Below are 14,942 nucleotides of genomic sequence, written 5' to 3'. Positions count from 1 at the left end.
AGAGAGTTTGGGATTAGCGACTAGTGCATCTCTAACTGAAGCAAACATGCAGAGTTTGGGATTAGCGACTAGTGCATCTCTAACTGAAGCAAACATGCAGAGTTTGGGATTAGCGACTAGTGCATCTCTAACTGAAGCAAACATGCAGAGTTTGGGATTAGCGACTAGTGCATCTCTAACTGAAGCAAACATGCAGAGTTTGGGATTAGCGACTAGTGCATCTCTAACTGAAGCAAACATGCAGAGTTTGGGATTAGCGACTAGTGCATCTCTAACTGAAGCAAACATGCAGAGTATGGTAAACATCTGCAACTCAATGTGGATGTTTAAATGAAACAGTAAAGCCAGCAGCAGCCTGCAGGGACGAAGCAAACGGGAGAGTGGACACAAGTCCATGTTCTGGCCAGAGCATCTTGAAACAGTGAGGCCGCGGGATAGAGAGCAGGGAAGAAAAAAGTTATTTACAGTGGTCTTCTAGTGATTGTAGAATTTAGAGTGCAGTCATTCCAGTTTGCTCCAGTTGTAGATGTAGCAAAACTGCAAGTATGACAGCTTAGAAACATGTGCTCTTAAGAAATGTAGATCTCAAATACAGATGTGGGCATGGATAATTATAGTAAACATATTCAGGGAGGGAGGAGAAGGAAAGGAAATGAGGCGAACAGGTGTGGGGATCTCCTAATACTAATGAGGATTGACCTGAAGAGCAAGAATCACATTAACAGATTGTACATAGCTTCTTGACTGTCTTAACAATTCAGCTTCTAGTGCAGTTTCACAGATCTCTATACACTATAGGTCAGAAAGCTAGACTTCTCAGGTCAGCTACTGTCAGCCTACCCGCATGACTGCTAGATCTACCGATGGGGGCAGGTGACGCATTACGTCTCACTAGGGTGTTCTACCTCTGACGGATTCTCCTAACAGGATTACCAGTGTCAACGGTCAGAGGAAGGGGCGGGACAGGGCTTATAGGATAGACTCCGGCTTAAGGAGATGAAAGAAGAAAAGAAAGGACAGACAGTGGCGTGATCTGTTGTTCAGGGAGCCGCCTGTGTATATAAAGAGATTGTCAGACTGGTGCACTGCACTGACGGCCTGCTCCCAATTCCATGTTGAGATCTACTTCACTGGGGCTCAACCTTTACACTGACTAACATCAGACAACACTAAGGGACCTGAGGGCCTACTTACATGTATAGCAAACTTGATGCATGGAGGATAAGTCAGCATAAAAAATTATAATTGTGTTCAGTGATATAAAAAATTTACAACAGAAAAAAAATAAACATGATATCCACATTAAGTAAATTCCGACAGTGGTCGGAAATCAAAGAGAGTTTGAAATTAGAAGGGGAGAAGAACACAAACAATGGAAGTGGAGGTTGATCTCTCAGTGCACTGTGCATGCCAGGCGTTTAAGAAGGTCAATTAATCTACCGGGGATTTAAATAGGATTACAGCTAATCTGGCTGTTTGGCCTAATCTGCTTCATCTGCACTCATTAGCACTAATACGCATGGAGGGCTGACAGGAAGGGGCAGGCAGGGATTAACAAACAGAGGGCAGTAGAGAGACGGAGAGAGGGAATAATAAGCGAGATTCCAGAACAATCTGGAGGAGATACTAGAGCAGGGATCTGTTGTCCTACAGGGATCTGTTGTCCTACCGCCAATGAGCAGACAGATACTCCATGGATCTGTTGTCCTGCAGCCAATGAGCAGCCAGATACTCCATGGACCCACACTGTTCTCAAACAGCTCCTCCCACCTGTCTTTCAGAAACTACCAGCCAAAATGAACGCGGCAAACCCAGCCGGAAGCGCCCTGTCCGCGACTGGCTCCATTGCCCCCACCACACCCAAGAAGGGACCACCCAAGTTCAAGCAGAGGCAGACACGTACATTCAAGAGCAAGGCCCCCAAGCCTGGCCAGAAAGGGTGAGCCTCCATCTCACTGTCTCTCATCACTCTCTCAACTCAAAACTATCACCACAGATTAGTGCTGTCAATAGATTAAAAAGAAATTACTAATTAATCTCACAATTTTCTGTAATTAATCTATATTAATCTAGATTAGAAATTGCATTTTTCTACTGAAAACCGAAGCTTGTAACAGATATTTACTTGAGTAAAATCATGGAATTAATGTAGAATCAACACAAAGAAAGTATATTTAGATTCAAAGACTATTTTAATAGCTTTCTTTGATCTTTGAATACAGTTTCTCTCCTGTGAAATACAAAACAAATGTTCAACAAAACCATCAACATTGCCTCAGCTTTAAAGACCTCTTTCTTATATCCGCGGCGCTGACAGAAATAAAAACAACCCAGGCCTATGTTAAAGTGCAGATTGGCTTAGAGGATGATAATGTCTTGTATGAACTACCAGTAATACAAATCATATTAACAACAAAAATGTGTTCCATCTTCATGTCAGATGATTTTCAAAAAGGTGCATGAGTCAATGCAAAAAAAGAACAAGCAAAGATACTGCTGAAAGTTCAGAATGTTGAAAATGTTTCACTCCATAGATTAATCTAGATAAAAAATGTTTAATGCTTTAAATTAATCTCAAAAGTTAAAGCATTAACTTTGACAGCCCTACCACAAATACATTGCAACTGTTATACTATTATACACCTTACAAAATAATGATCATGGTAGTTTGATGGTCATTTCAGTTTTACCTTGGTACTGCATTGTAAAAGTTATGTATCACCATGGTACCACTTTTGTACTTAAATAATAAAAAATGTAAACCATTATACTGATGGTAATATCATTGTATTCCATGATTCTTAGTCACTACCTGATGGAAATACCATGATCATTTATTTTTATAATAATAATAATAAACTTTATTTGTATAGCACCTTTCATACAAACAAAGTGCTTCACAGCATAAAAAAGACAGGCATAAAATGAGCACATAAAGTGCAGACGTATAAAATCACAGTTTTTCACATTAGGATCCAACATCCCAATAGGCCACCTTGTTTATGGTTTGATTCAGTTTTAAAAATAGACAATAATAAAAAGAACAAGATAGAATAGACAGAGTAAAATAGTGCAATAGTGCAGTGCAATAAAATAGTAGAATAGAATAGACATAAAATGAGCACATAAAGTGCAGACATATAAAATCACAGTTTTTTACAGTGCAATAAAATAGTTCTGGATTACTGTTTAACAGTTTAAAGTCGTCTTTACCTTCTCTGTTTGGTATTGACAGTTTAAAACCTGACAGTCTTCCCTCCTGTTTGATACCCACTTTGACCCTTCAAACCTCCCACTCAGGGCAAACCTCCCTCTCAGGGCACAGTTCCCTCTCTCAGGGCACAGTTCTAGGCCTGGGTCCCCTACACAGTTTTAAAGCCTGACAGTCTTTCTTCTTGCTTGATACCCACACAGTTTAATACCTGACAGTTTAGAACCTGTAATAAAAAGTTATATAGAATGGACAGAGTAAAATGATGCAATAGTAAGTGCAGTGCAATAAGGTAGTTCTGAATGACTGTTTAACAGTTTAAAACAGTCTTTACCTTGCCTGTTTGATATCCACAGTTTAGAACCCGACAGTCTTCCTTCCAGTTTGATACCCACTTTGACCCTTCCAACCTCCCTCTCAGGGCACAGTTCTAGGCCTGGGTCCCCCACACAGTTTTAAAAACCTGACAGTCTTTCTTCCTGCTTGATACTCACACAGTTCGATACCTGACAGTTTAGAACCTGTGATAAAAGTAATAAAAGAGTAAAATTGTAAGGATAAACACTTGTAATCAACAACGCTTCCCCTCCTCCCTGACCTCTCGGTTTTCCTTGGTCATTCCAGCATTGGAGACGACATTCCCGGGATGGATGGTCTCGGCACAGACCTCACCGTGGTGTGCCCATGGGAAGCCTTCGGTGACATGGAGCTCAGCGACCTGGCCAAATACGGAATCATCTAAACCCACTGCCTTCCACCCCCACCACCCCCACCTGCCTGCACTTCTCCTCTTCTCTAATCTCCCCATCCCTCCTTTCTTCCTTCCCCCTCTCTCTCTCTCTCTCTCTTTCAGTCTGGCATGCCATGATAAGGCTGCCAGCTGACCCACTAATGCCCTCTCGTCTGTCTACCCCGTGTTAACGTCCACTATAGTGGACGGGATAGATACGAATGTTACTGTTTTTTTACATTATTATTATTATATAATACTGTTTACAGTATATATACTTGCAATGAGATGACGAGAAAAAAAAACACTCCAACTACCTTATCCCCTCCTCCATCATCCTTATACCATAGTCTACCTCTCATATTTCCTCTCTTTCTTTTATTTTTCTTTCTTTCTATCTTTCTTTCCTTTAATCCCTCTCTCCTGACCCACGGCAATGGACACAAGCAAAACACTAGCTAGCCGCTCCTAGCTTGCATTTGCTTCTAGTTGTGGAAAATGTAAATATGATGTTGCTCTCGGTGGGTGTATAAAACCTCTACAACTTGTCGTCCTCTACTGCCCTTTTTTGTACCTTCTCCCGTGGTGGACTCTTCTTTTTCTTTTGCATTGTATTTTCTACTCCTTGTAGAGGTATACCTGTACATGTGTGATATATTGTGGCGACCAAAACTACAATGCATTTATAGATCAGTATAGTGAAGGAACCCGCTGTTATCCCTATCTATCTATCTATCTATCTATCTATCTATCTATCTATCTATCTATCTATCTATCTATCTATCTATGTGGCGACCAAAACTACAATGCATTTGTAGATCAGTATAGTGAAGGAGCCCGCTGTTATCCCAATCAATCAATCAATCAATCAATCAATCAATCTATCAATCTATCAATCTATCTATCTAAGTATCTACTGTATCTATCTATCTATCTATCTATCTCTCCTTGCCACATCCGTCCACAGGCCAATCCCCGATTCCTGAAGAGAAGAGACATATTTTGTGTTGCACAGAAACACATTCAAAACCCAATTGCCGAATGTGTATGTGAAGCAGTATGTTCTCATACTGTAGAACCCATTAAAAGGTGTTTATTTTCACTATTTCTCTTTGTCTTTAGTAGTCTTTACCTGGAGTGCTGTGGGAAGCTGCAGGAATGAACTGTATGCAGATCCTCAATGAGCAAAGATCAGAAGTTAGATCAGATGTTAAAAAATGATCAAAGGAAATCACGATGACACTGAATCTAGTGACTTTCCCACTACTGATACAGACTAGAATAATCAAAGGAAATCACAAGAATACATGACAACCTTATGACAACTCACTATGACCACAGCTCAAACAGTCTTTCATTAAACAACGGATGACCTCATACAATCACATACATTAACACTATGTAATAAAACAGTCATTTATCTTTATGATGGGAAAGGGCAACAACAAAAACACCTTCAATCAATAATCTATTGGATATTCAAATACAAAGTCCATCAACATTTGTCTTGAATAACAAAAAACAGTTGCTATGGTTCCCCACTCAAACAGTGATAATCCACTATCAACAGTGTCACACCCAGTCATTGAGTATCTACATGTACATAACTGTTCCTCTTTCCATCTGAGACCTGCCAGAGAGCATTGAGCAACAGCTCTGGGATATTTCCAATCTCTCACACACACACACACACACACACACACACACACACACACACACACACACACACACACACACACACACACACACACACACACACACACACACACACACACACACACACACACACACACACACACACACACACACACACACACACACACACACACACACACACACACACACACACACACACACACCTACACACCTACACACCTACACACCTACACACCTACACACCTACACACCTACACACCTACACACCTACACACACACACACACACAGTTAGGTTCTGGATAGGCCTTAGGGCTGCGATTCCCTCTGAATACTACATACCTACCCTCCTTCAAAACCGCTCTCAAAGAGCACCTACGGGTGACTGCAATTAGAAACTGGGCCTGGTAAATGTCTTGATGAAACAGTACTGTATATCTGTATGTCATGTATGTCATAAATGTCTTGATGAATTGAAAATGGGGGACCCTGATGTAAACAAGACGAAAGTATTTGTCTGCATCCCGCTAACAATTGTTTGTATTGAGCCGTACTGTATTGTACCCATTCTGCAATCTGTTAATAAGGTTTTCAAGCAATCAATCAAACGTACATCACCATGGAGTGAAGAGTGTGAATTACATTGAACAGGTAAGGGGCACGTGGCCCACTGGGTTCCCAGGTGGAGAAAAGCTCTCCCGCTCTCCTACGTCTCAGACTCAGTAAACACACCCTATAAAGTTAGGACCTGTACAGACACGAGCGCAGGTGATCCGTATGGACTTGTAGAGGGAAACAGTGGAAGGCATTCTCTCTTCCTGATGCAACCCAGCCTGAGGCTAAACTCATCTAGATATTGGGGCTGTGGTTACGCAGCTTACACAGTAACTATTGTTGAATACTGCTTTACCAGATTTGTCGTCTGGGTGACGACGGGGCGCGTCAGCGGGGCTGATACTAACCCCCGGGTCACGCGGGGAACCCACCGCGTACCAGTCCATTTCCTCCCGTACGTTCATGTTTTTAAACATATGATTTACATTCTATATCTCAAAATGGGGTATTGAAATGAGTTTGAAGCTCAGCAAATGCAACGTGATACTTCAGATAAAATGGGCACACTGATTAGGACCTTGTGGGAAATGGGAGTCAAATATGTTTAGGTGTGTGTGTGTGTGTGTGTGTGTGTGTGTGTGTGTGTGTGTGTGTGTGTGTGTGTGTGTGTGTGTTCCATCGCCTCCAGGTGTTTGAGCCCCACCTATGCTTTGAGAGAGAGAGAGAGAGAGAGAGAGAGAGAGAGGGGGGGGGGTGGTGTTAGGGTACAGTCTTGTCTTCCCTTCTCCTGTTGATGTCAATCTGAGAGAAGTAAAAACAATCCTCTTCTTTCGCTTCAACACTCATTTGCTCAATCTCTCTCTCTCTCTCTCTCTCTCACTCTCACTCTCCCCCTCTCTCTCTCTCTCTCTTCCTCGTCTCATTCTCTTCCTCTTACCTCTGGCAGTCAGAGATATGATGGGAACATCCTCCAGATAGGAGCCTTGCAGCGACACACACTCAGGTGTTGCAGCTCACTAGTGCGTCCCAGTCAAACTTCACCCGAGTGCAGATCTGGAGCAGGAGTAACGGGTCAAAACCAGGACAGGTTGTTCTGTCTTATGTCCCTCAGGATAAAGGGTAAGTGGGCTTACAACACGGGCGTGGCTTGGGGAGGTGATCCTGTTCGTTTTCAAATTATATTGCATCAATAGTTTGGGTTATCGTTCGAGAATGGAGGTTCAGCATAGAAAAAAACTGTTGGATCTTGAATCTGGCCCTTTTGTCATTAACGGAATATATGTTGTGTTTACTGAATGAGTTGTGGCCACACCATTACAATGTGGCCTTGTTGTGTCAACTGTTATTACTATACTATAGTAATTTGACTGTACATCATCAATCAGTATCATAGAATAATTAACAAAACAACAAATGTTAACAAATTATTTTGACAACAAGAAGCCATATTGTCTTATATTCAAATCATGTTATAGTTACAGTAAGTCGACTGGTCCGTGTCCCTCCTCATCCTGATACGTGTGTATGTAAATAGTCTTCTATAATCGTACACTTTACCCAATCAGATGTAATGTTTTGGTAACTCTTGCATCTACGATCTCCTGACCTACACTAGTTCAAACAGATGCTTGCTGAAGGGTTAAATTCTGGGCCGGGTCCATTATTTACCCAACGATAAGCCCATTAAATGTCATCTTTGAATCTCGCTCACTGAAACAAGGGATCTCTTATAAGCTGGAGGAAGTGACAAGCAGCTATCAGGAGTGAATATCTCCCTGCTCCTCATTCTCTCTATCTGGCTGTGCATGTGCATGTGCATGTGCGTGTGTGTGTGCGTGTGTGTGTGTGTACGTGCGTGTGTGTGTGTGTGGTAACCACAACCCCCATTGTTAATGCCACTGGTATTGGAACTGGGGTTGGTCCCTGGGCCCTGGACTGCATCTGCCCACTGCTCCTAAATAGCAGAGGACACATCCAATGGCAAATGTAAATGGACTGGGCAAATAAAGAGTTTTCCTTTTTCTTACATTTAATCATAGTCTCTCTCTCTCTCTCTCTCATCTCCTTCTTTCCTGATTATATATATATGATGATGTAGCAGAACAGTAAGTGTGTGTTATATGTGTCTGTTATACGACTGCCTCTCTGTCCCAAACTCACCTTGTTGACTATGTCTCAAACAGCACTCCAGAGCTTGTTCTGGCTCGCTCAAATCGGTTTCTCTTTTCCTTCTCTATCTCTCTCTCACTCTCTCTCTCTCTCTCTCTCTCTCTCTCTCTCTCTCTCTCTCTCTCCCTCTTCCTCCTTGTGACATTCCTGTAATCTTATTGTTCAATTTATCATTCAAAGTGTTAATGGCTCAATAATACATTTGTTTAAAATGATGTAGTTTGAACTCTTGATACTATGTACTATACCTTAGTGCTCACTTCAGATTTATTGCTCAGATCAGATTAATAAAAAAAAAAAATCATGTAGCCAATATCATATTCCAGTGTGATATGATTTGCGACCCGCATGCGCAAATTAACAATAATGAAAATGGAAGTAAACATGGATGACATATAAGGTAAACACCTCGCTGTCCCTCCACTGACCACCTCCATCATAGCCATCTTCCATGTTTGTATTCAAAGAGAGAACAATCCAGCCAGCGCATAATTGTGACAAAGAGTTGCATGAATTCCGATATGATTGTTCAGACTGAGGTTGTACTGCAAAGAAATCAGACCTGTATCTGATTCAGAATTTAAAAAAGAAATATGTGATTCCATGTGATTTGTGCTGTTCACACTGTTATGACCCCCCCCCCCCCCCCCCCCCCCAGATCTGAGTCACATACAAGCAAAAATAAATCAGATTTGGGCCACTTTTGCCTGCAGTGGCCCAAATCTGCCACTGCCTGCAGTGGTTGTAAACTGTATTTTCTGTAGTCTACAAATCAAACTATATGAGAATGTATGTGAATATAATACATTTATATGGTCAAGAAGTTCTGGATGGGGCCTTTAACATGTTAAAATGTAGCAGGTGTCATTCACTATCCTCTTCTCTCCCGGGTTGAAATCTATCTTTTGACCCAGACTGGAGCACCAGTCCAGTCCTGAGAACCCACCTCACCCCTGCCCACTTTGACAACCTAGGATGGCTTAGAGTAGACGACAGAGTACAGCAACTTGCAATGGGCCTGGTCTACAAGATAGGGGAGAACGGGGGACGTTGTCACACTTTTTACTCTAGTGTGAATTGTTCATAATCAAAACATCTTTCAATAGTCATTCCTACATTAAATTGAAGCTTAAGATGTTGGCTTGAAATGTGTATCCCTCTCATTTTCCAACGTATTCTAACAAAGAGTTAATCACCTATCAAAGACACTCGGACACATTGTGACAACCAACCCCATCATGGGGATGGTTGTCACACACTATGGGGTTGGTTGTCACCATGTGTTTTAAAACTTTTAATGGGAAAATCTTAAAAAGAAGACAAGATTTAGATTTCAAATAATGATTGAAGAAGTGCGTCTTTAGTCGACGGCAAAAGATTGGACGGGTTTCGGCTGTCCTAACTGGGGTGGGTAGTTCATTCCACCATTGTGGGGCAAGGACTGAGAATAGACAAGAAGGCAGAACTAAATTTGAAAGTTTAATTGCATTGACAAGTTGACAAATACATAACTTAATGCATCTTAATGAACATAAACAGGAAACACATCTTTAGGCCATCCTATATAACAAAATAAGAACACAATAAATCGGCCTAACAATAATAACCTACACAACATGTGACAACCAACCCCAAATAAAATGTGACGACCAACCCCAACTGGAATGTCTTGATAGCATCAAGGCTAACAGCCATCTAACAACTAGTTAGCTAGCTAACAACAATCTAAACTATAGCTATCCCTTCACACTTTTTAAGGGTAATAATTGTTTCATTATAAACCAATTGTGTAAAAGCCTAGAAGAAAAATACTGAGGAGCGGAATATTTACAAATGGACATGAAAAACACAAAAAGTCCTCTCACCTCAAATTCAGCTGTTTCACTCCAAAGATGACAGGTGAATGTAGGTGAACTCTGACTCCAATTCTGGACATTTAAATAACAAAGTATGGGAGACAGGATCCTCTGGTGGTGAAATATAATGAATGTGACAACCTACCCGTGTGACAACGTCCCCCGTTCTCCCCTACACTATACCACTAAGGTACCCATGTACAATGTCAAAATACTTCCCCAAGGTCAGTGAATACCACGACCACAACACCAGAGGGAGCTCCACAAATCATGTTAAACCCAGATTCGGCTCAAACAAGGGACTAAACACGTTTCGCAATTATGCCACATCATGTGGAATGCCCTACCCACAACTATAAAGGAATGTGAATCACTACTCACCTTCAAAACCACTCTCAAAGAGCACCTACAACTACGACTGCTATTCGAAACTGGCCCCTGTAAATGTCCAAACCCAACCCCCTCCAATGTACAACCCCCCCCCCCTCTCCCATCTACCCAACCTCCTCCAATGTACAGTTTCTTCCCCCTCAAATGTATATACTCTCTTTTTAGACTCTTTTTGTACTCATAAACAGTACTGTATTTGTAGATCTGGTATGTCATAAATGTCTAGATGCAACAGTACTGGCGACCTGTATGTCATGTATGTATATGTTATGATGAATTGAAATTGGGGGACCCTGATGTAAACAAGACGAAAGTCTTTCTCTGGTCTGCATCCCCTTAACAATTGTGTGTATTGAGCTGTACTGTATTGTACCCATTCTGCAATCTGTTAATAAAATGTTCAATCAATCAATCAATCAATCAATCAGCAGCGAGGCCTGTGCTTGCCAGCGAGAAAAGCAGCAGCAGCTCTACTGATTGAGCTAAATCAAAAGTGTGCACTCATGTTACCGAAGCATAGTAGGTTATAGAGGAGTGAATTCAACAGAATTCTCCAACTCCATTACAAATGCATAATAGTACAGTATTTGAAGCTCCTTGAAGGTGTTACAAAAACATATGAAAGATGAGTTTTGTGTGCTGCTTGTTTCAGGAGCAGAAGACTGGAACTGGGAATTCAGATCAAAGGACTCTTAAAAGACAAAGACTTTCATGTGGATTAGGAGAATGAAGATGAGCTTCTCATCACAGAGGCACAGATCCCTACTCTCTCTCCTTCTCCTGCTCTGTGTCCCTCTCCCCGCTCTCTGTCAGACAACACAGGCTGCTAATAGCAGCACTCCAGCCAACATCACTACACCTAACAACCCAATTGCTGCAACTACAACCAGACCAACAGCTGTCAGCTTAGCAACCACATCCTCCCTGCCAGACAATTCCTCAAACTCCACTTCCCAGGATGCAGTGGTAGGCTGTGGGGCGGGGCTGGATCCCGCTTACACCTACTTGTGTGACCGCAGGGCAGCGTGGGGCATCGTGCTGGAGACCCTGGCCTCTCTGGGCTTCCTGGTCAGTGCTGGCCTGCTGATAGGTCTGCTATTCTGGACTCTTTGGACCTGTGTGTCATCGCAGCGGCATCGAGGCGACATCGGGGGCACGGTGGCATCAATGTCTATGTTCCTGATCGGCACAGCGGGGGTCTTCGCCATCACCTTTGCTTTCATCATCCGCCTGACCCCCCAGACCTGCCCCACCAGGCTCTTCCTGTTCGGAGTGCTGTTCTCCCTGGCCTTCTCCTGTCTGCTGGCACGCTGCCTGGCTCTGCTGGGCTTCGCCGTGGCGCGGGGCTGGGGAGAACCCGCTCTGGCCCTGGGCCTCTTCACGGCGCAGGTGGTCATCGCCACGGAGTGGCTGATCATCGTGTTGGTACGGGACAGCAAGGCCTGCGAGTACAGCCAGGGAGAGTTTGTGATGCTGCTGATCTACGTGCTGTGCCTCCTGGCCGTGGGGCTGGTGCTCTCCCTGCGCTGCCTGTGTCGCTCCTGCTTCACCTACAGCTACAGCTACACCGGGGGCACGCAGAGGCGGGGACAGGTGCAGGCTACGCTGCTCTGCCTCACCCTGCTGCTCTCCGCCTGCATCTGGGTGGTCTGGATCGCCCTGCTCACCAGAGGCAACCGGGAGATGGGCCGCCGGCCCCAGTGGGACGACCCGGTGCTGAGCGTGGCCCTGGTGGCTAACGGATGGGTGCTGCTGCTGGGACACGGCCTGGCCCAGGTGGCGTTCCTCTGCAAAGGGGAGGACAAGGACAAGCAGGGCCCCCTGAACTTCGCAGGCTGGACCAGCCCCAGCGGCAACATGACGGGCCTGGGCAGCCAGAAGGAAGGCAGGGAGAACGGAAGCTACGAGGCGGACGGTGAGGACGGGAGAGGTGAGAATGGGGGAGAGAGGTGGGGGGCACATAGGAGCAGGGAAGTCCATAAGTTATCCTATTCGAGATGGAGAGTGAGAGGGAAATGATGACTGTGGTTCAGTTGGCCGAAAAAAATGACAGCAGAAACCAAACTGACAGAGATTCATCCATCAGGCCTGCGGTGCTCCTTTCACGCGGAAGGATAACCGTGTGAGCCAAATTGAATAAGGAGCTAACGCTATGACATCTTGAACTGAAATACACTATCAGTCAGCTCAGCTTTCACAGCAGGCCTTTATGATGAACAGGATGTAATGAAGCAATAATTAGCTGACTATATCATGTCTCTCTGCAGGCAGGAGAGCTGGACCAGTGCTGCGATCACCGTACGAGTCGGGCTTCTCCATGACAGTGAGTAATACACCATTAGGATTAACAGTCCAACCTCACATTCTTACTAATTAAGCACGGTGACCTTTTATCACTGGAGGCAAATTATGGCAAAGTCATATTGAAAGGTTAATGAAAATGTAGTACATCACCGACATTAACTGCACTAACGTGATGAATGTGTGATTGTGTGTATCTGTCTGTGTGTATGTGTGTTTGCATGGGTGTGTGTCTGTTTATTTGTTTGTGTGTGCGTATGTGTTTGTGCCTGTGTGTGTGTGTGTGTGTTTGTGTACGTGTGTGTTTGTGTATGTGTTTGTGTGGGTGTGTGTTTCTGTGTGTGTGTGTGTTTGTGTATATGTGTGTGTGTGTCTGTGTGTGTTTCAGGAAATAGACCCGGACAAAGACTACTCCATTCCTCGCCCCCAGACCACTAACATCAGTGAACCCTATGATGAATACTATGGACAAGTCATCTCTGATTAACATCGCACTGATTTTCATATCTGCTCTCACTCACTCCCATATGGACATACACACACATAGGCACACACAGGCACACTTAAAAGCATGTGTGAGCACACACGCATACACACACACACACATAATGCACTGCACTAGATAACCGATACCAAAGATGAGCTGGAGGCTGCACCGACCACATGCACTACCACGTACCTACATGATGTAATGTACTTGGCACAAGAAGATGTTTTTGAAGCTCTGATAAAAGCAATTGTTGTACAAATGTAAATATTCTTGTTCAGTACCTACGGGAATATGATTTAAAATGTAAAAGATACATGGAGAATCTGCTTTCCTTAAAAAAAACAAAGAAAGAAGATAAAAGAGAAATAGAAAGGAGAAGCTCATATACTTGAGTACCGTCTGGGAGGTTAGATGGATCCAGGTAGTCCATCACTCCTGTGTCTGGAACCACACCAGAAGCACTTGATGGATGTGAGTGTCTGTGACATGTGTGTCTGTGTATGTGTGACATATATATGTGTGTCTGTGTGTGTGTGTGTGTGTGTGTGTGTGTGTGTGTGTGTGTGTGTGTGTGTGTGTGTGTGTGTGTGTGTGTGTGTGTGTGTGTGTGACATATACATGTGTGTGTGTGTGCCACTGTGAGGCAGTGTCCCAAAGAAATGATGGAGGTGTCAGGCTGTCACTCTGAAGGTGCCAAACTGCTGGGATGAGCAGTGGCATGTGTGAAGGGTAGAGAGAGAGAGAGAGAGAGAGAGAGAGAGAACGAAGGAGAAAGTAAGGGAGACTAGAGAGGAGAGAGGATGAGAGGATGAAAGGAAAGGGGATGAAAGGAGAGGATGTGAAGAGAGGATGAGAGAGGGTATGAGAGGAAAGGGAAAGAGAGGAGAGGAAATTAAAGAAGAGGAGAAGAGAAGAGAAGGGGGGAGGAGGATGAGATGAGAGAAGTAGAGGAAAGGGGAAAGGAGGAGTCGGTATAGCTGACCATCTTTATATCAAAAGGTGCTACACAGTCACCAGGTCATTAAAGTGGGAGTCTCACTTGTCAAGCCAGTAACACACTGATAACAAGGAATGGGTTTATTTCACATCCCTCTTACGTAACAATATATTTTCTGATGAGTTTTGTACCATGATAGCTTTATTCCTTTTTGAGATATGATATGTGTTAATAAAATGTTGATGGATAAAAGTACAGATTCTGTCCGACTGTGGGCTACATATCAATCTCGCTTCACAAAGATCAACCTGGGCTACTATCACACAGAAAGAGCACAGAACAGATGGGCAAGCACCCCTTGTTATAACTCCCGACATCTGCTAGAAAGCGTAGGCCAAATCACAGTGGAGGGTTATATCTCGTAGTACTCTACCTTGACCACTAGGTGACACTGTTGAGGTGTGTCAAAACTGAACCAATAATGAGGGTAAAAGGAAGGTTTTGTCTCTTTCTCAAAAGAGATAAGATGATTTGCCTCACTTTCTCAGAAGACTGTTTAGCTAAAGGGAAACAAAATCTATAGGTTCAATGTATTGAAGTGTGTGACCTATAGATTGTATGTATTTATAAGTGTGATCTATCTATAGGT

General features: G+C 43.4%; 2 protein-coding genes across 3 annotated transcripts; both read left to right on the top strand.

Annotated features, from left to right (window-relative positions):
• Window positions 1–1,796: 1,796 nt before the first annotated feature.
• pde6hb (phosphodiesterase 6H, cGMP-specific, cone, gamma, paralog b) lies at window positions 1,797–3,953 on the top strand (the record flags this gene model as incomplete). The annotated part of the gene is made up of 2 exons (XM_084329997.1): window positions 1,797–1,939; window positions 3,836–3,953. The coding sequence occupies 2 exons, from the start codon at window positions 1,797–1,799 to the stop codon at window positions 3,951–3,953; spliced, it is 261 nt and encodes an 86-aa protein (XP_084186123.1).
• A 3,012-nt stretch (window positions 3,954–6,965) lies between these two features.
• On the top strand, window positions 6,966–14,539 carry LOC311240382 (retinoic acid-induced protein 3). 2 transcript variants are annotated; one of them, XM_084328969.1, is made up of 4 exons: window positions 6,966–7,269; window positions 11,218–12,480; window positions 12,833–12,888; window positions 13,255–14,539. In XM_084328969.1, exons 2-4 carry the CDS (start codon window positions 11,277–11,279, stop codon window positions 13,351–13,353), a joined length of 1,359 nt encoding a protein of 452 aa, XP_084185095.1. In that variant the 5' UTR covers window positions 6,966–7,269; window positions 11,218–11,276; the 3' UTR covers window positions 13,354–14,539. The 2 variants fall into 2 exon arrangements, with proteins under 2 accessions (XP_084185095.1, XP_084185094.1); XM_084328968.1 differs by having other exon boundaries at window positions 11,218–12,495.
• Window positions 14,540–14,942: the final 403 nt, after the last annotated feature.

The sequence above is a fragment of the Notolepis coatsorum genome (genome assembly GCF_963971535.1).
Source record: "Notolepis coatsorum genome assembly, chromosome: 14".
NCBI classification, from domain to species: domain Eukaryota; kingdom Metazoa; phylum Chordata; class Actinopteri; order Aulopiformes; family Paralepididae; genus Notolepis; species Notolepis coatsorum.
This window is presented reverse-complemented; position numbering and strand designations above follow the sequence as displayed.